Below are 23,525 nucleotides of genomic sequence, written 5' to 3' on the forward strand. Positions count from 1 at the left end.
CTCATAATTTAAGGCAATACACCGCTTTTCTGGTGTCCGCCAACACTGGTAACACTGTGCTGCAAAAGCCATATTTTTACCCCAAAATCCTATTTATAAAATTTTTGAAAATGTTTGCTGAAACACCCGGTATACATAGGGCCGTGGTACTGTGCGCGCACGTTAAAGAACCCCAGGTGGTCAAAATTTCCGGAACCCTTCACTACGGCGTCCCTCATAGCCTTGGCCGCTTTGGGACGTGAAAGCCTAATAAACCAACCAATCTCGCACGTCTCCATTACCACATGCATGTGGGCAAAAATAGTTGCAGTTTTTGCTCCATAAGATCAAGCAGTTCTGTGAGTTTTCTCCGTGTTCTCTGATGAGGGCATCTATGCCTTCAAAAAGACATGTCACACGGGGTTAGCACTGCAAAACAACACTAGCGAAGGGCGCCATTCAACAGCGCGTTGGGACGTGTATTTAAATAAATACATGGAGCTCAGGGTGTACAATGAAATCAAATTTCTACTAGATTTTTGTGTAAAGCAGCAGAATCTTGCTAGCTATTTCGCCACTTAAACAGCTGAGCTTATTTAGACACAGCTGTCTGAAATGCTACCAAAATCACCCCTACTCTTGCAGTACGTGGAAAGCTGAATACGTGGAAGCTGCCTGGAGCAGTCTAACTTCCTGGAGTACTTAGGTTTTATAACTGAAGAGCTTTCAAATATTCCCGCCGATGTTTCCCCCTTAAACCAAGGGAGGGCATAGGGACGATTTAAATATAAACAGTATAGATTAAAAAAAACATTCATAGCGGTGCTTCAAAAACTTATGACATCGGGTGTCTAACTACAGAAAAAAAATTATTCATGTTTTCAACGTTTTGAAACTTAAGATGTCATTCAGTTACATTTCAAACTTTCTTCGCCATAAATTGTAATTGTGCACTTACTTTTCGTTGTAGGCTTTTTCGTCGTTGACATTGTTGCTGAAAAGTTTTTTTTTTAGTAAAGAGCATCAATTCGCGCGCCCAGTTTTCAGTAAGCGTTCTTTACAGACAAGGTGAAGAAGTAGAGGCTTATCTTAGTTCTGGCCACACCTATGCCGATAGTTTCACGCAATGTTGTCGTTTATTGTAAACGCCCTTGTGCAATCAAATTTTTAAGCCCAAAGCCTTTAACAGCTCATTCTCCCGTCCGTCCGCCGGCGTTACATCCATCGCCTGGAGTGACTCATCAGCGAGCGCAGCTTACGTCATCAAACGAAAGACTACTGTCCACCGAGTTACGTGAGAAAGTTACTGCGTAATTTCCTTTCGTCAAATACAATTTTAATTTTCTTCATTGCGGCCACTCTTTCTTCTTTCACTCCCACTTCCTCTCTTCCTGTAAGGTGCGGTTCTGGTGTCCACCGAGATGACATAGTATTACTGCGCAATTTCCTTTCCTCAAAAATCGTTGCGTTCAAAGGTGTTTCCAACCGAAGAGGCATCGCACAGAACGCTGGTGGCGTTGCGTGCACTCCCTGACAGCGCTAGAACACGCTGTCGCGTTCCACTCCTAAAGGCGACGCTGAAGTGTCATTAATTAGCAGTTAATTAGTATTTATTCATTAATGAGTAATTATTGATCAAATAGTAATTTTTCATTACATAGTAATTAGTCATTATTATGTGTGACGTAACCAGTGCCACAGAGACAGTCAAAGTGGTCCGAAAACGCTTTCGCCTCCACGCACTTTAGACAGACGAAGTGCCCCGTGAATTTTTGGTATTTCTTGTTCTCATGAGGAATGGCATCATTAAGCCGATGCAGACAAGTGTTGACTTCTAAAGCATAAGGCGAAGACTTACTCTTCGTCATCTTGGTGGTTCCTGCAAGAGGGTTTCATTCACAACGAATGACATTATATTAGAAAAACATTAGCTGTCATGGTGCACTTCAACAGCGTTAAGCTCCAGAAACATTACAAAGAAATACAAAGCCAGAAATGTGAAATGGTTGAAATAAATATAGATCGCAATTATGATCGCCGTCTGCACAGTCGCTGCAGACATAATACTAGGTCAGCCCAATCGGCCTTTTTACCGCTCTCAAGAGCACGGTGAGTTAACTGATACCCGCTCAGCACTTCAGCTCCGAAGGGGGAGAAAAAAGTGGCATGCGTACAAAAAGATTACAGTTATTAAAAGCTTTTCATTCATTCATTCATTCATTCATTCATTCATTCATTCATTCATTCATTCATTCATTCATTCATTCATTCATTCACTCATTCATTCATTCATTTTTGGCAGAAATCGGTATAGTGCATATGCTTATACATATTTAATTTTCCTGTCTGGATAGCTGGGGCAAAAGGCGTATTCACACGCCTGACGGGGCCTCGGAACCTTTATTGCACACATGCCTCAGACAACGGCGCGACGATCAAAAGTAACACTGCACTGATGGGGAGAAAAAGCAAGAAAGCATAAAAGGAAACAAAAGCAAAAAGGTTGTGTTGCACTAAGTACAATATGAAACGATAGACACGCAGTAACAAAAGCAAAACGACCAAAATGTAAGGATACACACAAGTGTTCTGATGATGAGTGGTTTGATAAGACGTTTCACAAAATCATGAGAAGAATGCTTAGTAGTCGTTGTGTTCCTCGTGGTCGCTCCAAAGAAGATGTTCAGTTCATCGATGTCATCCTCTCCCCCAATGTTACGCTAATCATAAATACAATTCGGCAGTGGCCAGCCAATTAGACCAGAGATCTCAGAAATAAACGCGCGCTGCGCGTTTGATATTAAACGCGGACTATCAAGGTACATTTGGTCGTCTTCCCTCTCGCTAACCGAGAAGCATCCCTTCAAGCACGAAGCTGTGCTCCCGTGCTATACGAAATGTTTCTTTTGAGTACAAAGTATATTACGGATCGAATTAAAAATGTAAGATGTGGACTGCACATTTAAATAGCACTAAGTTTTGTTATTACGCTCTCCAAACCGACAATGATATGAAGATATGAAATGGTACTACAGGTTGAGGGCATGTGTTTCAGTAATCTTAACGTGATCGATAAGGCACATAGTTCACTTTTAGGCGGAGGGCGTCGGCAGAGGGCGTCGGTCTAACATTGGAACTGTGACTGCAAAGGCCGCTGCCACAAAGGGTTGCCGCTGTCTGATTATTGTAATGATGAACCTACCTTGACTATGTGTCACCGACATTGGCAGCGCCGCTTTCTGATTGTTTCAATAAAGGCCCTAACTATCCGCTTCTGATCTGGGAAGCGTCCCTTCATTAAATGCTAACAATGACCCTAGGTGACCACTATTCTTCCATATTGGGAGTGCCAATGAGTTACATTTCTATTAATGTCCCTGGTTGTTGATTTTGCATCCTATTATTGCATCGGCACTCCGTTCCACACCCTACAATATCCCGCGTTTTCTAACGTTTCCTGACGATTGGCAGCTCCATCTTAACAGGTTCTCCAAGCTGCCCATTATTTGCCCCTAATTCTGCGACATAGAGAGCGTTTGACGTAACTTGAACGAACGATTTAACAAAGTGGCACAGCGCAGCTGGGTGAAACTAACACCATATTGTGTCTCATCGTGTGGCGCTCCTCAAAATATTTGGATAAATTCGCTTACGTATATAAGTACCTTCGATAAATTATGCAAAAACTTCAATACACAGTTCAGGGACTTGTTTTACCGTCAGTTCTGGAAAGAATTACGAAATAATCTATTCAGTTTTTGTTGCAACGCATCTTCTACGTGGTTCATTCTTCTAGCACTTCAAGATATCGCCAGAAATAGAAAAGAAAAGAACACCCGATTGCGCTCTTGCACTACCTAATTGCTGCATTGCCAAGAACATGGTGAGTGAACAAAGCACGCTAGTTCAACCTCAAGTGAGCGGCCGAAGCCGCCCTCAGCGCAGGCTTGAAAGTGCGTCAGCGCATTTATCCTGGCCATGAAAAGCGCTTGCCGCGATAGGCAAGCCGCCGATAGCCGTGATAACCGATAAGCAGACCATCGACAGCACATTCAGACGGAGCTTGAACTAAGTCATCGCAGATATATAACAAAAAAGACGGGGTAAGTCGTGGATATCAGGTATCCTCTTTTTTTTTGGCATATCATGTCGTGTTTATCATGATAGCCTCCACTTTTTTACCCGTCGACCGTGCAATGGCCGTTCAATTGGTCACGATCAACGCGCACGTTTTGTTCGCTCAAAACAGCGTTGGGAGTATTTAAATATGGTAGCGTATAGCAGCGTATAGTACCGCAAGAGCGCAGTAACGTTTTTTTTTCTTATATCGCGGGCTTTCATTAACTATGCTCTATTCTAGAATAACCTGTAGTATTTTAGTTTGGGGTACAGAAACTGATTTCAATTACAAAAATGGCTGAGGCTTAACTTGGTTAAGCCTGGAGAATGCGAAGCATCATCGTGTCGCGTAATTTGGAGGCGCACAACCACAGCGACGGCGCGAGGTGGGCCCCCGTTTCTCCACTGTCGTGACGTCATCGTGTCACGAGGTGTGACGTCATGTATCACGTGATTTGGAGGCGCACAACCACAGCGACGGCGCGAGGTGGGCCCCCGTTTCTGCACTGTCGTGACGTCATCGTGTCACGTGGTGTGGCGTCATGTATCACGTGGTTTGGAGGCGCACAACCACAGCGACGGCGCGAGGTGGGCCCCCGTTTCTCCACTGCCGTGACGTCATCGTGTCACGTGGTGTGACGTCATGTATCACGTGATTTGGAGGCGCATAACCACGGTGAAGGGCTGAAGTGGTAGTTAAAGTAGTATGCTTCGCATAAAAAATTAATTACCTTACAGAAGAAAGTATCACGCATATGCGAAAATTATTGTGAAGATAAAGGAAAACTAAAACGCACCACCTTTCTATAAAATACAGTATACTAAGGACTGACAAGCTGTACATCATTAAGTTACTGCAATGGATGCATAAAAATCTTTTGCACGGCACACCCACAGATTCTGAAAGCTAGTTTGCTAGTAGAGATTCCGAAATAAAGAAGCCCATGGTCCGAACAAATTATGGCCGCCAAAAAATGTTTTCCGAGTTCCCAAAATGCTGAACAAAGAGATACATCGGTAAATTGTAATAAACCTTTTTTAGCCTTCAAGAACTATTGTAAAAGAGTTTTTCTGCGTAGAAGTTGCCTATACCTCTCATTAAAATTCTCTGCCAAATGTATGTTGCAGAACATTTTTTTTAACAACCGAGGATTTTTTCTCTTCGTCTTCAAATGTGTGATCTGTGCGTGTATCCACACTGCTTCTTCGTTCATTTGCCCTATTTTCGGGGCTGCCGAAAAAGTGTAACAAAACACATGACATCAATGTGGTGTCTTAAGCTACATACGTATTGACCTTCAGTTATCTATGCTGCAAGTTGTTCAGTGCCTTCTTCTATTTGAGAAAGTATCTCTATGGATTTTTTTGTATACTATGTTTATATTTGTGCCTATAGCAATTTTGATTTCAGGTCCTGATCGAGGACCCTGTTGTGCACCGGCCTGCCACACTATTGTGCTTTAATGGTTGTTAGTCATGTAACAGGGGCTGAGGCCTCGTCAGGCGACACTGAGCCTTTAGCCTCAGCCTCTTGTTAGGCAACTGTGTAAGCAACAAAGAAAGAAAGAAAGAAAGAAGGAAAGAATGAAAGAAAGAAAGAGAGAAAGAAAGAGAGAAAAGAAGGAAGGAAGGAAGGAAGGAAGGAAGGAAGGAAGGAAGGAAGGAAGGAAGAAGGAGAGAAAGAAGGAAAGGAAGATAGAAAGAAAGAAATGCCAGAGAAAAGAACTTCGTCGGAGGTTGCAATAAACTGAATCAGTTCTTTCTTAACCTCGTAACGCAACGCACTTGATCATAAAATGGATATTAGAAAATTTGGTCAATTAATCTTAGCAGTTAACTAACTAGTTGCAGCTAAGAAAGTTCTCTGAAAAGCGGCATATGAGAAAAACAATATCAGGCTGGTTTCACTCAGCCGAAGTTCCCCATGTTTATTTAAGTGCTCGGTTGAAGTTATATGAGAAAGCACGTATATGCATGCCGTATTTGGAAAAAAAGTGGCGATGTGATAAAGCAGGATTTTCGTTTCATCACGAATACACTACAGCAGACTTGATCACTTGCTGTTTACACTGCACTTGATCACTTGCTGTTCGTTTATTGCGTGGAGAGACAGGTTACAAGAAAGAAACGAAAGATATACCTCAGTAAGATGGAAACGAATCTGCCGTCTCAAAGAGCGAAGCTAAAGTCGGCAGCCTTTCTTAATGCTGTAAATTGTTCTTTGGTATCTTGCCTTGCTGCGTCGTATTTTGTACTGATGGCTTTTGCATACGTTTCCGCTTATGAATGTCGCCTTCATATAATGAAAACATCGGACGTTATTACCAATTGCAGTTATACTCATTTGTATTTTGTCCGTGTTTTTGTCTGAAGCTTTATTTTCAACTACCAGAATTGGTCCATTGCCGAGTAACGCGTCGCGTCATTTCGAGCCAGCCCAGAAACGCAGGCGCACGCCACACGACCATCGTTCAGGCCAACCTTCTTCGCTCTACCAGTGAATCACAGTAATGACGAATGGTGTTGCTTGGACGTGTGCTACTCTACTTTCTTTGCAGAATGAATCATATATAAAACACTCCAACAGCTCTAAGTGTGCATGCTGATTTTATTTACTGTTCCACAGTTTCGGTATTTGCGCAGCAACATTTTATTCCAGCTTGAGCCAAAAAGGTGACAGCCCAGGGCCGTAAACCTTACGCTAGTGTTTGGAGCCGTTTTGGTGAAATCGATAACCAAGTTTTTGTCTTGCAAAGAGGCAATGCTATGACGCCGTCACGTCGTCGTTTCCTTGCCTCCTATCGTCTTCTGAACTACGTATAAAGCATTCTCAAAGCATTACAGAATCCTGTGACTCGTTTCACTCCCCCCTCTCCTTCATGTCGCATGTAGTCACCGTTTGTCCTGCATGAGCCCTTTTTCTGGCAAGAGCGCTGAACAACACGGCGTTAGGCGGTACTTTTTCTTTGTGGTTTTATGTACCATGCTTGTCAGACCTCTCTTCCCCTCGGGCCCAGATACTTGCTCTGGAAGCCTACTTCGACCCCATTCAATCTCTAATAACATTCAAAGACATCACCACATAAGGACTGTCAACGTCGCTTTCCGGAACCCTGTAAAGGTCTCCGGAGATCAGACTAACGGCTCCTTCTGAAAATGTTTACAAATAAAATGCTGCGCCTAACAGTATTGAAACACTTCAGCACAGAATTTGATGAGGGCAGCAGCCTGTGTGGAAAGACGTTCTCGGACGTTTACCCCATGGTCTCTGCCTGCTCTTCCAATCCTGACCCATCCCGATCCTTCATCTCCCGCCTTTCTAGGGAGCCCTGGGGGGCGGCACTGCTCCGCTGCCATGAGCTGCAGTCCCAACGAACCTTGGTCGCCAGTCTGCGAAGGGCGTTAGACGCCACTGGGGCACCGGAACAGGAGCTCCACCAAGATTTGTGAAGACCCTAGACAGTAGGTCCTAGGCCCTAAAATACCTTTTTTTGTACATAGTCAAAAAATGGTTAGTTGGTTTAAAAATACATCACCCAGCTACGCGCGTTCTGCTCAACTACACTCTCGGGATTTTCCTCTATGCTTTTTTAGCTGCTGTTCCTCTTGGTAGAACGAAATATCTAAAACAGATAACAAACCTAACCCCTCGTCCACTACTCGTCTCCGTGACACTCGCTTTGCACATGCGCGATGCACATGCGGCAACCTTGACTCGGTGGATATGGCCTGTTAGTGAGCCGAGCAAGCTTACCAGCAACCACCACTCCCACAACACGCAGCCAAATTGGAAAAACTTTCTTCAGACAACTTCACAGAATGCATCAGTGCCTAGAGGACAGACACTCGACGCGAAACAAAGGATCGTTTCTGATGGGTGAAGAATGAAAAAATCAGGTTTTTTAAGGCGACAAAGATAAAACAAACACAGTGGTTAAATAATTCCTCATCATCATCATTATCATCATCAGCCTTACTACGTCCACTTTAGGGTGGTGGTGGTGGTGGTGAAAAACTTTAATCAAAGAGAGCTTGAGGGTAAAAAAAAAAACCCTGCTGCATGGTCGGTATCCTTAGTCCGGGACACCGCATGACGAGGCCCCGTCTCGCGCCCGCTTGACCAGAGCCCTTTGGGACTCCAGTGTGGAGCAGTTGAGGAGGGCAGTCTCCCATGCCTCTCGGGTGGGGTTGGGGGAGGGGGGAAGGTGAGGATTCTGAGTACATGCCCACACCATGTGAAAGATATCGCAGATCTCTCCACAGTGCGGGCAGCGCCCATCTGTGTTCGGATCGAAGTGTTTTGCTATTGCAGGACAGAGAAGGGTTCCTGTCTGCAGGCGCCGCAGAGTTCGCTCCTCCGCCTTACTCAGCCCCTTGGCAGGTGCCGGGTAAAGACGGTGGCTGTCGCAGTAATAAATTAGAATTTCGCGGAACCGCAGAAGCGGTTTATGAGCTTCTGAGCCATGAGAGCTAGGATGAGGAGCCCGGTGTGTGAGCGCTCGGGCGGCCGCATCAGCGGCCTCATTGCCTCGTAGACCCTGGTGGCCAGGAGCCCAGATAACTTTTGTGCGAGTTGGATCGGCGAGAGCGCGTCTTAAAATTTGCGAGGAGAGAGGTGATATTTCGCCTGCAAGATAATGTTCACAGGCCCGGCGAGAGTCTGTGATTACCGTTTTCGATTTTGGATCGGCGACAGCGAGAGCTATTGCGACTTCCTCCGCTCGTGTTGAATTTGGGGCCCGAAAAGATAGCCCATCGACATTCATTCCCTGGTGGACTACGGCAGCCGTGAAGAATCCCGCGGGCGACGGCCCTGTGATGTCCACGTAATAGACGCCCTCTTTATAGCCATATTGCCTCTCAAGCGTGCGAACCCGCGCTTGTCGTCTGCCTTCATGTGAAGCCATGTCCATGTTACGCGGGAGCGGAGCGACCAAGAGCATGTGGCGCCACAGCACCGGGATGTGTTCCGTCCCCTCTGGTATGCATGTTTGTTGGATGTGTAAGCGGTTTAGCAGGCGGCGCCCAGGCACCATCTGCGATAGCCGCGTATATTGGTTCACGAGGTGGGCCTCCCGCAACTCCTGATAGGAGTTTACCACTCCCAACGCCTTCACTTTGGCGTTGGAGGTAGCCACCGGGAGGTCCAGTGCTCGCTTTGTTGCCTTCCTGATGATGGCGTCAATGCGCTCGTCTTGTTGTTTGGTGGTGCGTAGGTACGGCACGGCGTAGAGGATCCGGCTGGTCACGAAGGCATAGGCGAGCCGTAGCGCGTCCCTGCCCCGCAGGCCACCCCGCTTGTTGGAAACACGGCGGATCATGCGCCCTACCTGTTCACCTATGTTCTTGAGTTTCGCTATAGTAGAGTCCGGCCTAAGTTTGTTATTGATCAACAGACCCAGGATCCGGAGCTCCGCCACTTCTCTGATGGGACCGCCCAACAGAGATATGTGTAGAGACGTGTTGTCCTTGTGGTTTGTCCTGACGTGTAGAAGCTCTGATTTGGCGGGAGCACTTTGGAGACCACAGTCGGCAGCATATGCTTCGACTAAGGAGGCGGCCTGCTGAAGGCGATCCTCCATCTCCCCAAGGCTCCCCTCGGTGGTCCAGATTGTAATGTCGTCTGCGTAGAGTGCGTGTTTTATGCCATCCACCTGAGACAGTCGGCCGGGCAGGTGCATCATGGCGATGTTGAAAAGGAGCGGTGATAACACCGCCCCCTGTGGTGTACCTCGTGTGCCCATAGAGTACGGGCCGTATTCCTCCCATGCCTCTCCAATTAACCCTGTCCTGTGCCAGCCGCGGCCACCATATTCCCGCAAATTTCTTAATCTCATCCACCCACCTAATTTTCTGCCACCCCCTGCTACGTTTCCCTTCTCTTGGAATCCACTCCGTTGCCCTTAAAGGGACACTGAGGAGAAATTGAAGTTGGCTTGTATCGACAGAATACCAGCTCCTGATTACAAAAACGGCACTCATACTGACAACAAAGCTTTTGTAACGTAGAAAAGAGCAAGAACCAAAATACAGGTATCGCCGCCACAGGCCAAACTCGCAAGTACAAGCGTGATGAGATCATAGAACAAAACAGTGTTGCTAGTACCATGCATCACTGAGGCGCAGCCAATGCATGCGCAAATCTCCTTGACGTCGCCAGATGGCGCCACGTGCCCGGCTGCTACGCGCGCTCCTGAAGCATCGGGACAAATCAGCGCCTGTTTTCCGGCGGTAGGCGGGCTCCCGATATTCCGCTAGCAGTAACAAGGTACTATTAGGTCTGGGTGTCCGAGCCAGGAAACGGTCGAGGCGACGGTGAGTCAAATGAACTTTATGTACAGTATGTACAAGGGCTTTTACATGATACAAGGGTCAAGAGCACCACGGGCTAGCACAAAGAAGAAGGGCGGCCCAGGCGGCGAGCGTAGCTCCGGCGTGATGGCTCTTCTGCTGCCCGTCTGCTGCTCGGGTTCAGCGCGGCTCCGTTTTTATAGCCCCTGGTAACGGTTACGGTAGCCAGCCGTTCAAATCCTCCAACCACTGGCCACCGTTCAAATTAGACCAATGGTCGAGAGCCGGCGAGCGTCGGAGGAGTTCGCACCGACGGAGAGGAGGAGAGGAGGAAGGGTTCGTGTCGGCGCCGCGGCGGCGGGATGAGTCACGCTGCATGTCGCGACTTGTCCGATAAAGTCTGGGCCTGCTTTGAGCGACGGCGGGCGCGCAGCGCTTGTTTCCAGAGAGGCCAGCCAGCAAAATGTGGGCTCTGGCACTACAGCACCACCGCCGCCAGACAATGCGCCGCAAAGACGAGCTACTTCCGCGTGGCTCGGATGCGGGGCGCGCTCGTACGCCAGGCTCCTCCAAGTTCTCGTCCGGTGTTCAGCCGCAGGAAGCTCCAGGCTCCTTTCCGAGAACGGGTCCCGCTCGTCAGGACAGGATAACTGCTCCGCAGCTTAGTCGCCCAGGTGACTGGATCAGCTTCGCTCGGTCCTTCGGAAGAGCTTGCTTCTCAGCATCGGTCGTTGATCGTTCTGCATGTTGCGAAGAACCGACCGACAACCGGCAACACCCAACACGAGCAAGTGCCCTCTGTCACCCGTCAATACACCAGACTTAAAGGTCACAAAACTCCGCTAGCAATAGTTCTGTCCCCTTTTCGCTCCCTCTTCAACAAGAGACACATGTGGGATACCAGAACTCTTAAAATAATAAACTCAAACAAAGTGTTAAACACATGTAACACACGGAATAAAATGAATGCAAAGCAAATTCGCTCTCTTGAGATCACTCGGCCAGAAGAACACTCAGCTGAGGCCACAAATGAGGACATTAATTTTTCCCGGATCTACGAGCGAACTTAACAGCGGTTCGCGAAGAGACAAAATGTAGGTCACGAGGAGGCGAAGCCAGCCTTGCTTAGAACACACGGCTTAGTGCGTCTACGTTCGCGTTTTCCTCGTTTCTAACGGACGGTAAACGACACCCGCTACAGCGGAAACTAGTGACTCTGCCTCTTTCGCTGTGCTGCGCTTTTCTCTCTCTCTCTCTCTCTACTACCGTGGTAGCTAACGTCTCTGCCTCTTTCGCGGTAGACGCGCTTTTCTTTCTCTCTCTACTACCGCGGTAGCTAATGTCTCTGCCTCTTTCGCGGTATACGCGCTTTTCTTTCTCTCTGTACTTGTCTTTCCAGTTTCTACGGGAGTTACAGTACGAGAGCGATTCGCTTTCATAGACTGGCAACTTGTCCCTTTCTTTGCGCTTCGCGCGCCAGTCGCGACGTCCCATAGCGAGTGCGCAACGCTTCCGATGGGACCGTTCTTTCTTTCTCTTTGTTCGTGGTGGCAAGTGAGACATTCCACGAGTTTTTAATTTCTCGCGCACCCTTTTGCCTCTCCGCTCGATGTCAGGCTCACATCTACACGGCCTTTTGATTTTACGCCTACTAAGTGGCGTCATCTCGAATCGCGGCTTTCTATCGCGATAACTGTGCTTGGCCGAGCGCTTAGACGGTTTCTTCTTGGCAATTTTCTTGCCCCTGTCACTGCGGCCTCGTACAACCTTTCGCTCTTTGAGCCGCACACGCGCTTTTCTTCCGCGCGCGTGCCGCTTTCTATGGGAGCGCGGTTTCTCCCGTGAATGCAGCGGAAAGCGAGAGCCCGCATGAGAGCACGTGCCTTTGCGCGTCTCGCTCTCTCTGTGCTGGCGGCAAGATTCACACTTGTCCCGCTCCTTAATTTTTCGCCTCACGGGCAGCGCTCTCTTGTATCTCGGTTTGCTGCTTTGGTGCACTTTTCCGCGCGAATGTTTGCACGATTTCTTTTTGCAGTTTATTCGACTGCTCAGATCGATGTGCCTTGACACACTGATGCGCTTCCTTTTTCGCGATAGCGACGCCTCGAACACTTCTTTAGCTCTGATTCTGACTCTAGTTTCAGGGCTGACAACGTGACTGACTTTACTGAAGTCATTTTGCCGGCGACGCTGGCGCTTCCGATGGTGGAAACCCGTTTTCGCGCGTTTGCCCTTTCTCTCTTTTCGGCGGCGACCGTCTTTCTTATGCCTTCCTTTCATCTTTCGGCGGCACCACTCTTTCTTTTGCCTGCCTTTCATCGTCTTTTGGTGACAGCTCTCTCTCTCGAGCTTGCATTTACTGTCCTTTCGGCGGCAGCACTGTTTGTCGGTCACCTTGGGGTGATAGCTCACTTTTCGGAACTGGCTGTTACTTTCCTTCCGGTTGCAGCTTTCTTTCTTATGCTTTCCTATCATTTTCTCCTGAGGAAGCACATGCTGCTTTCGTCGCCTAGGTTCCTGTTCTCTGACAATGTCACTATGATTCTCAGCCGATTCACGTGCGCTACCGAGACCAGACCTGTCTTTGGCGCCTTCACTAAGTTCCTCAAAGATGCGCTCTTCCTGCTCAGCGTCTCTGAGTGCGCATTCGTCCTCATCTTTCTCGGAAGGAATGACGTCTACAGCCCCCATGTCGTCTGGAACGTTCTGTACTCCACTGTCGTCCAGCACCTTAGTTTCTTCAGGCGCGGACGAACCAGTGTTTTCAACTGATATGAGTGCTGGTATACAGTTCTCGTCATGCTCCTGACGCGTTTCAGCCAATTTCGGATGAGGGTCGGCTCTGCACTCAGTCGCGGTGTTCCCGCTACTGCAGCTGCTTTCTGGGAAGTCGCAAAGCTCAGAGCAGTGCGAAAGCACAAGACTCGTTTCGCATTCCTCGCCCGAGACACCAACGCACAACCCAGCGTCCGCAAACTCTAACTGCGTCCGCATCCGTTGATCGGAAGTCTCAGGTTTCTGCATTTCTGTTGGATGCGATGCACAACGCGGTGTGTCGTTCTCATCTACGACACAAGCGTTTTCATTAATGTCCAGACGGACGACCTCTCTGCCATGTTCGGCAACTTCTCCTGCTTTTGACTCGCTAGGAGATCCGCTTTCGGGTAACTCCGCCACAATTTCAATGGGCGAAACCTCTGTAAGTGCGTCGTCCGATGCTGTGACCACCTTATCCGATGGTATAGAGGCTTTCTCAGTTGGCGAATGCGGGGCAATTCCCAATGTTACAGCAGCAGTTACATCTGCCACGTACGGACTACCTTCCTCTGTGCCGCACTGGCAGTGCTGCTCCACAGCGACGCACTCTACCTCTGTGTCCCGATCTTCCGAACCTTCCGCATTTTCGAGCCATCCTAAAATGTCGGCTTTAAACTGGTAGGGAAAATCGTTAAACGATGGGGTGCTATTCTCTCGCAGGTACCTTTGGCGAAGGTCCAGCGGTGACACGTTATATTTCGCCAGTAAGAAGCTTTTCAGCTCATCGTAGTCTGCCAAGCCGTCGTCCAACAGGCGCTTTACCACGTCATACGCTTCGCTAGAAACCAGGGCTACCAACTTCTGTGCCCAACCATTCCGCTCAACGCGCTTTCTCTCGCAGACGCGCTCGAATTCCGCCAAATATTTCGCCATATCTTCGGCGATCACGAAGGGCTGCGGCCTGTCTCTCAGCTGCTGACCGTTGGTCTCATGGAGAGCGGACAATGTTCTATCTCTTTCATAAAAGATCTTGTGTGCTTCAAGCTCCAGGTCCATCAGTTTCTTAGCGCGAGCATGCCGTTTTATCTCAAGCTGCCTCCGTTTTTCTGCCTCTTCGCGCTCAAGCTGTTTCTGTTTTTCTGCCTCCTCGCGCTCACGTTCTGCCCGTTCGCGCTCAAGCTGCTTCTGTTTTTCAGCCTCTTCGTGCTCACGGCGTTCTGTGATCTCTTCCCCAGGCCTCATTGGCTTCCTCAGCCGTTACATTCTCTTTTCGCATGATCTCAAGAATCGCATGCTTTCGTTTTGCGGGGCCCAAATCAATGCCCAACTCTTCACAAATTTCGATGAGTTCCTTCACTTCGAAGTTCTCCATCGCGCTCAATAGCCTCTTGTAGTTTGCCCTTTTCTTAGAATTCCCTTGCCGTTCACTACTATAGCGCTACCAGCATGACACGCGCAAGTAATTCTTTCCAACAACGCCTCGTTTACTCCCTCTGCACCAGCTTTCGTTTCAAGGCGCTCCGACTTGGCTCGAAACAGCAAAGCTTTCTACAGTGCTACACCCAGCCCTACTCTAAACTACAATCACGTGTGCTAGAGCAGTCTGGCGAATTGAGGGGAAAAACTGGCACTCACCGCGCCGAGGTAGCTGACGCCGGTCGATCCCGCAGCTGCCATCCACTGTTGGGATTTTGGCATTCCACCGCTGCCACCACTGTTGGGACTGGGAGTCCGAGCCAGGAAACGGTCGAGGCGACGGTGAGTCAAATGAACTTTATGTACAGTATGTACAAGGGCTTTTACATGATACAAGGGTCAAGACCACCACGGGCTAGCACAAAGAAGAAGGGCGGCCCCGGCGGCGAGCGTAGCTCCGGCGTGATGGCTCTTCTGCTGCCCGTCTGCTGCTCGGGTTCAGCGCGGCTCCGTTTTTATAGCCGCTGGTAACGGTTACGGCAGCCAGCCGTTCAAATCCTCCAATCACTGGCCACCGTTCAAATTAGACCAATGGTCGAGAGCCGGCGAGCGTCGGAGGAGTTCGCACCGACGGAGAGGAGGAGAGGAGGAAGGGTCCGTGTCGGCGCCGCGGCGGCGCGATGAGTCACGCTGCATGTCGCGACTTGTCCGAGAAAGTCTGGGCCTGCTGTGAGCGACGGCGGGCGCGCAGCGCTTGTTTCCAGAGAGGCCAGCCAGCGAAATGTGGGCTCTGGCACTACAGTACACGGTATGCTAAAGGTGTCTATTTGCGAGAACTTCGTTGACGACTTCGAGAACGAGATCCATCGTAACGCTGGCAAAACGCCAGTGCAAACGTAATCGAAGCGACTGTAGCGACGGCCGCAATAGCCGATAGATGCCTTCAACGTGCGGCCGGCGGTAGCTTTCTTTTCGGCTGCTGCTAGGCCGCACTGCTGGCACCAGAAATCACGGAGTCTGCGTTACGTCATGTGCACGTCATGTTTCACGTCTCTTAGTCCTCTGTCGTCATAGACGAATCCCAAGTTTGAATCAGAGCGTCGGGAAAAACTTTTTAAACTTAGAATCCAAATTTCTTAGAAATAAATGCATCTTTCGCTGCCGGCCAAGTGGCAACAAAGCCATGACATGCAGAACTATCGGATGTTAGGAGAAGGTAAGTGACGCCAACCAAGTAAAATACAGGAAAAACACGACGTTTCGGGACCGGCTCGGCCCCTTCTTCACGGTGTGACTACGGGCGAGCGCAGCTTGGCTTTTTAAGCCCCTGTGTGGAGGACCTGCGGGTCAATGGCCGCAGCCCATGGACGTAGGATGAGGGGAGAGTCCCCAGGGAACGATTAACATTCTCTCGTGTTTGCTGTATGTGCCACGACAAACACGAGAGAATGTTAATCGTTCCCTGGGGACTCTCCCCTCATCCTACGTCCATGGGCTGCGGCCATTGACCCGCAGGTCCTCCACACAGGGGCTTAAAAAGCCAAGCTGCGCTCGCCCGTAGTCACACCGTGAAGAAGGGGCCGAGCCGGTCCCGAAACGTCGTGTTTTTCCTGTATTTTACTTGGTTGGCGTCACTTACCTTCTCCTAACATTAAATTTCCCAACCATACAGACTTCTGTCGAATGTTTTCTTTTGAGAACTATCGGATTTTACCATAAAAAAAAATATTAATAGTGCTCTCCTCAGTGTCCCTTTAAGGACTAGCGGTTATCTTGCCTTCGCATCACATGCCCTGCCCAAGCCCACTTCTTCCTCTTGATTTCAACTAGGATATCATTGACGCGCGTTTCTTCTCTCACCGACTCCGCCCGCTTCCGATCTCTTAACGTAGCACTCATCACTTTTCTTTCCATAGCTGGCTGCGTTGTCCTTAACTTAAGCGGAACCCTCTTTGTTAGCCTCCACGTTTCTGCCCCATAGGTGAGCACCGGTTAAGATAGAGCTGTTGTATACTATTCTCTTGAGCGATATGGGTAAACTGCCATTCATGATGTGACAGAAGCCAACAGCCACAGAAACCAAGGAGCACAGGGGAATTTTTCTTTTTTTTTCCAAATTAATTTATTTATTTTGTGGTGTTGATCAATTTAGAATATTACTGAATATGTTATCGCTTAAAGCTAATTGATTAGAAAAGCAGAAGAAAAAACAACCACGTGCCGCCGGTGGGATCCGAACCCACGACCTCCGAATTACGCGTCCAGTGCTCTACCTCTGAGCTACGGCGACGGCTGTCAAACCTTCTGCTTTCTGGGGTATTTATGTTTACAAGTAACCTAACCTTGAGAGTGTTCATCAGCGCCACCCACGTTGGTTTCTCCTTGGTTTCTGTGGCTGTTGGCTTCTGTCATATTTATAACGAGCCCCTCATCCCCTTCCCTTGTTTGCTTAATTGCTTAGCGAGGGCCTCGGTTCTGGCAGCCTTGATGCCATAGGCAGCATAAGAGGGTTCTGACGCAGCTTCCACCCTCTCCGTTCGATGACGTTCTACGTCACACCTGCGGTAACTCAGGACGTGCTACGTCCGCCGCTTATGAACGTGGGTGGCGCTGATGAACACTCTCAAGGTTAGGTTACTTGTAAACATAAATACCCCAGAAAGCAGAAGGTTTGACAGCCGTCGCCGTAGCTCAGAGGTAGAGCACCGGACGCGTAATTCGGAGGTCGTGGGTTCGGATCCCACCGGCGGCACGTGGTTGTTTTTTCTTCTGCTTTTCTAATCAATTAGCTTTAAGCGATAACATATTCAGTAATATTCTAAATTGATCAACACCACAAAAGAAAAAAATTAATTTGGAAAAAAAAAGAAAAATTCCCCTGTGCTCCTTGGTTTCTGTGGCTGTTGGCTTCTGTCATATTTATAACGAGCCCCTCATCCCCTTCCCTTGTTTGCTTAATTGCCATTCATGATGTGAGATAACCTGCCATATGCGCTCTACCCCATTCTTATTCTTCTAGTTATTTCCCTCTCATGATCTGGATCAGCTGTCACTACCTGCCCTAAATAGACATATTCTCTTACTACTTCCAGCACCTGGCTACCAACTGCGAACTGCTGTTCCCTTGCTAGGCATTTGAATAACAACAACAACAACAATTAACAGTGCCAAAAACAGCACCTGAATGACGGCTAAGAATATGAACCCTAAAAAAGCACAAGAAAGAAAGCTGCAAATATTGAAAACAGTGATGAGCGGTTAAAAACATGACTGGTGGGCATCACGGTAAAAGGATATATGCGCAACAAAGAACAAGGCAAAAAAAATATGGTAAACTGGCAATCATCGACTGAAAAGCATAGAAAAACTTAGAATGGAGTAAGAACTATCGTGCTACAGAATAATGCTGAAACCTAGAATTTAGTTTAGAGAAAAGCTACATTTTTTTTCTGATAATGAAGTTTAAAGTGTGACCACACAATGATCATTCAACCTCTTTATGCTGGCAGTTTCCATGATCTCACGTGACAACTTCTCAATGTGCCTCCCTATCAGAAGGGTTTTCTGGCGGGTGTTGTGTTTCTACCGCCCCCCCCCCCCTAACTCTCTTTGTGTGTTCCCGTCACACCTGTGTCCACTTCGGACCACGTGGGCCCGATCAAGCAGCTACCGTGAACATTCCTCGAGGCCGACAACCTCGCGACGACCATGGGAAGTGGGATGCTTGGAATGCCCGTCCGAGCCTCAGCGGATTAGTGTAGCAGGAATTTCAAGGGCCATTGTCAGCAGTACCCCCAGCGAAATTCCTTGAGCGGATTAGTGTAGCAGGGATGCCAGAGGTATTGTCCGAGCGACCACAGAGGAGGCTACGTGCCGGCGCCGGTCACGCTGGCGGATAATTGAAGAATTCTGTGGCCCCGACTCGCGTTCTGGGCAATCGGCGGGGAAGCAAGTTCATTCACCTGCTGGAAGACTTCGGGAGATTCCTTTCCCGCAGGGCTGGATGAGTCGGCATCACCTCCTCTCATCGACCCAGCTGCGAGAGAGAGGGAAAAACCCGCACCTGCCCAGCCGTGGGTGGTAACAAGAACGTCCCCTTCGGTCCATCCGATTGGACAGTGCTCGTCGACCATTATTCCCCAGCCAGGGATCTGGGGAAACCGAACGATATTTAACTCGGCCGTGAGTGTGGCCGAGAGACGCCTGCTAGCTCCAGTCGACTACGGTTGACGAAGACGTTCCCCTTCCTCTGAGAGCCATTCTCAGTCCCGCTCTTGTAAATAATGTAATTAATCATGTAACCATGTAAATACAGTTTTTCCTTCACTTCCCCTACTCCCCGTCTCCGGCCCACTTTCCTTCCTCCTTCGGCACGGCGGCGGTGATCCTGGACACGATGCCTGGTGGGACACGCTTCTAGCATCGGCAAAATATATCAACTGGTTGGCAGCGGCGGGATCTTCCACGCTTGGTCCTGGCTTCAGCAGTGGTGAGCGCTTGACTTTCTTTGAGAATCTGCCAGGCTTGATAACTCTGGAAATTTATCACTACCTGTAGATTGTTTTTCTGCACGTGCTCGCTTAAGCATTTCACGTAGCAGCTTATTTTTGAAAGTCCTCGTTCGAGAATTGCCATGGATTTGAGCAAGCTAAAGAAGCCAGAGTTGATGTTGCTGTGTGAAAAGCTGGGTATTGAGGCCAGGAAGAGTCACAGAAAGCCGCAGCTGATTGAGGCTATTAAGGAATGTGGTGCTAAGGAGGAGGGTGACAAAATTTGGGAGACCTGGGAAGTCATTCAGGAGGGAATCAGGAACGCTAAGGAGGAGGCCGACAGGGTTGAAAAGGAACGCAAGGAGAAGGCCGACTGGGTTGAAAAGGAACGCAAGGAGAAGGCCGTGAGGGTTGAAAGAGAACGCCTTTACCGCAAGGAAGCCGCTAAGGAGGAGGCTGACAGGATAGAAAAAGAACGCCTTTACAGCAAGGAAGCCGCTAAGGAGGAGGCTGACAGGATAGAAAAAGAACGTCTTCGTCTCAAGGAAGCCGATGAAAGGCAACTTGCTTTAATGCGTTTGGAGTTGCAACAAATTTTAGAGGCGAAGCGCGCCGACAGGAATTCGACATTAAATCAGGAGGTTTCGGCGCGAAAAGAAATTAAAGTCGGCAATGAAAACTGCGTGTCTTTGCCCATTGCCCGCGTCACAAACGAGAGCCCGCTCGGGGTGCGTCTGACCGAGGCAGCCATCACCCAAAACCTGCCTAAGCAGCATCACTCGATTTCCTCAAATCGCTCGGATATGCTGCCCAAAGAAAAGGGCCTTTGTTTTGGAGATAACGCTGCGCAGGTCCTTACCACTTCGAAGGCTCGTGAATTCGCAGCGCCAGCAGAGCACGTAGTTGAAGAGGGCAAACCTGACAGCGACTGTGGAGCTCCAAGCCAGAGCGCGGCGTTAGCTGAAAAGCGCGATGCCGCGCAGATTTCCCTTTCAACCCAGAAAGACGTAGGCGCCGCGCAAAAATGTCGTCCTCCGGAAAGCAGTCGCGCGCTGAAGGAGGCAACTGCAAGTTCTACTGTAAGCGAGGAATGCGCATCATCGCTGCTTGGAAACAAAGATCAGTTCAGCGATAAGGGAACGACAGCCGCTCGCGACCGAACACCCGAAAACGAGTTATGCGTCAATGAAAACTGCGTGTCTTTGCCAATTGCCTGCATCGCGATCGAGAGCCCGCTCGAGGTGCGTCTGACCGAGGCAGCCGTCTCCCAAAACCTGCCTAAGCAGCATCCCTCGATTTTCTCAAATCGCTTGGATATGCTGCCCAAAGAAAAAGGCCTTTGTTTTGGAGATAACGCTGCGCAGGTCCTCACCATTTCGAAGGCTCGTGAGGTCGCGGCGCCAGCAGAGCACGTGGTTGAAGTGGGCAAACCTCAACCTGTAAGCCCGAAGCCTGTAAATTCTCACGGTGATGAGCTAGAGCAGGCTTCGTCACAAACAGACGATGAGACGAACGCCGGCGACTTAACCCGTGACGGCTCCGCGTTACCTAATGACGAGTCAGCACAGGACTTACTCACTTGTAGCACAGGGGTAAAGAGCACCGATAGTAGTGCAAGCTATAGTGAGTCTTCCGAATCAGGCGCGAGTGATGAGCTGGGGCTAGGTGAGGAATTGAATACCAATCTAGTGTTGCCCCACTCAGATGGCTTTCTTGAACTCCTTCGTGTGGACAGAGAAACGTTCACCGCTGAGCAATAGAAAGACCAATCTCTACGCAACTTGAGTCACCAAATTGACATAGGTGTGTCACGGAAGAACATACCTTTCCAGCTCCGTTCTGGCCTGCTGTACCGCCAGTATAAGGATAGGAAAGGTATCCAACACGACCAACTTACTGCCCGCGTCGCGATCGAGAGCCCGCTCGAGCTGCGTCTGACCGAGGCAGCCGTCTCCCAAGATCTGCCTATGCAGCATCCCTCGATTTTCCCAAATCACTTGGATAGGCTGCCCAAAGAAAAGGGCCTTAGTCTTGGAGATAGCGCTGCGCAGGTCCTCACCAGTTCGAAGGCTCCAGAATTCGCAGCGCCAGCAGAGCACGCGGGTGAAGAGGGCAAACGTGACCCTGTAACCCTTATAAACTCTCACGGTAGTGAGCCAGAGCAGGCTGGATCACAATTTGGAAATGAGGCGAACGCCGACGACTTAACCTGTGACGGTTCCGCGATGGCTAGTGACGCGCCCCGCAAACCAACAGCGAGGGTTTCCACGGAGCGGCAGCGTAAAGAGGTGGCCAAACGGGAAGAGTTAATTAAGGGGAAAGTGCGGCTCTTGTTGAATGCTCGACTAAAATCCGAACCGCGTGGCCGCCCCAATTTGGCACCTCGGTGCTCAAGAGTTCGCACCCGCCCCGTGGGAACACAAGCCAAGAGAAAGCAACGCGCGAACCCGATCCGAGAGAGACGGATACGCTGGCACGGCATTCGCACTCGTCCGTTCCCTTCTCGCGTTCTGCTTTCTGAGCGTCAGCCAAACTTCAGAACCACGAGACTTGGACGAGGAACAGTTAAGGGTCCTAAGCTGAAATTCCTAGCCTTGTGTCCTGTTGCACCTGCTAGAGCAGCTATCGGACCGCGGCCGCGAAGGGGGCGGCTGAAAAATAGGAACCAGTAAATTCCTTGAGTCGCAACGCTGTTTGTAGACGGATTCGAGGAATAATCCCGTCTTGAGTTGAATGCTTGTTTCTTTTGTTCATTTAACTCTCCTGTACAGAAATGCAGGCTGAAATTCCTAGCATTATGTAATGTCTCATCTGCTAAGGCAGCTGTCGGACCACGGCCGCGCAAGGGGCGGATATGACGCATAATATCATATTGAGTTTAATGCTTGTTTTTTGTCTTTTGTTCATATCACTCTCCTATGCGAAATTTCGGAGCTTGGCATTGCGGGACTCAGTTCACATGCGTTGCCGAAGGGTGCGAGTAATGGCAACGCTGATGGCCTCAGCCGAAGCTTTAACGTGTAATGCCCTTTCCTGACTCCCCGGACGTTAATCCGCTATGCAAATTTGTATTTTGTTTTTTGCTTTAGCGGGAATCATTTTTGTCTGTTTTGTATGTGTGTTCAGCAGCTCCACCTTCCCTTTGTGCTCTCACGGGCGGTGGCTTTCTGTGACATAAACCGTGCTACGGCACCCCCCCAAAATTTTAGGAAAATTTTCCCTTTTGGCTAAACAAGCTCTCTGTATTCTGGTTTGGTCAAACTTGGAAACTTTCGGAGGAGGACGTAAATTTCACGCGACAGCTCATTTTCTCTAAACAGACTTTGTCGACCGAAAACAGCTTGGCAGTTCTTAAAGTCGGTTTGGCGCTTTCTGCTTGTTGGGCTGTGTACCTTGCTGGTTGAGACCGTTACAGTTGTCAACGATGCAAGAAGAAACTTTGGGCCCAGCTGTGACCAAAAGCCGAACGGACACAACTCCAGGTCTCTGCGCGCAGCAGCGTTGGCTGCAACCACTACGAGACCTCTTCGGGCGGCGGACGTGCTGTTGTGTTTCTACCCCCCCGCCCCCTTAACTCTCTTTGTGTGTTCCCGTCACACCTGTGTCCACTTCGGACCACGTGGGCCCGATCAAGCAGCTACCGTGAACATTCCTCGAGGCCGACAAACTCGCGATGACCATGGGAAGTGGGATGCTTGGAATGCCCGTCCGAGCCTCAGCGGATTAGTGTAGCAGGAATTTCAAGGGCCATTGTCAGCAGTACCCCCAGCGAAATTCCTTGAGCGGATTAGTGTAGCAGGGATGCCAGAGGTATTGTCTGAGCGACCACAGAGGAGGCTACGTGCCGGCGCCGGTCACGCTGGCGGATAATTGAAGAATTCTGTGGCCCCGACTCGCGTTCTGGGCAATCGGCGGGGAAGCAAGTTCATTCACCTGCTGGAAGACTTCGGGAGATTCCTTTCCCGCAGGGCTGGATGAGCCGGCATCTCCTCCTCTCATCGACCCAGCTGCGAGAGAGAGGGAAAAACCCGCACCTGCCCAGCCGTGGGTGGTAACAAGAACGTCCCCTTCGGTCCATCCGATTGGACAGTGCTCGTCGACCATTATTCCCCAGCCAGGGATCTGGGGAAACCAAACGATATTTAACTCGGCCGTGAGTGTGGCCGAGAGACGCCTGCTAGCTCCAGTCGACTACGGTTGACGAAGACGTTCCCCTTCCTCTGAGAGCCATTCTCAGTCCCGCTCTTGTAAATAATGTAATTAATCATGTAACCATGTAAATACAGTTTTTCCTTCACTTCCCCTACTCCCCCTCTCCGGCCCACGTTCCTTCCTCCTTCGGCACGGCGGCGGTGATCCTGGATCCGATGCCTGGTGGGACACGCTACGAGCTCGGCAAAACATATCAACTGGTGGCAGCGGTGGGATTCTGCTACCTCAAAATATATCACGGGCTAGTTGGTGCTTGTCGTT

At 49.5% G+C, this 23,525-nt stretch overlaps 1 protein-coding gene across 1 annotated transcript in view; it reads right to left on the minus strand.

The window, feature by feature from the left end:
• Nucleotides 1-23,525, minus strand: part of LOC149337756 (uncharacterized) — a 102,539-nt gene that overhangs the window by 58,511 nt on the left and 20,503 nt on the right. The window contains exons 3-4 of the mRNA XM_089554510.1: nt 7,357-7,488; nt 1,838-1,858 (exon numbers count right to left, since the gene is read on the minus strand). Coding sequence (XP_089410636.1) covers nt 1,838-1,858; nt 7,357-7,488 — 153 coding nt within the window. The remainder of the gene's footprint in view (nt 1-1,837; nt 1,859-7,356; nt 7,489-23,525) is intronic.

Source organism: Amblyomma mixtum, chromosome 7, assembly GCF_055824585.1.
Source record: "Amblyomma mixtum isolate Tamu chromosome 7, ASM5582458v1, whole genome shotgun sequence".
In the NCBI taxonomy this organism is placed as follows: Eukaryota; Metazoa; Arthropoda; class Arachnida; order Ixodida; family Ixodidae; genus Amblyomma; species Amblyomma mixtum.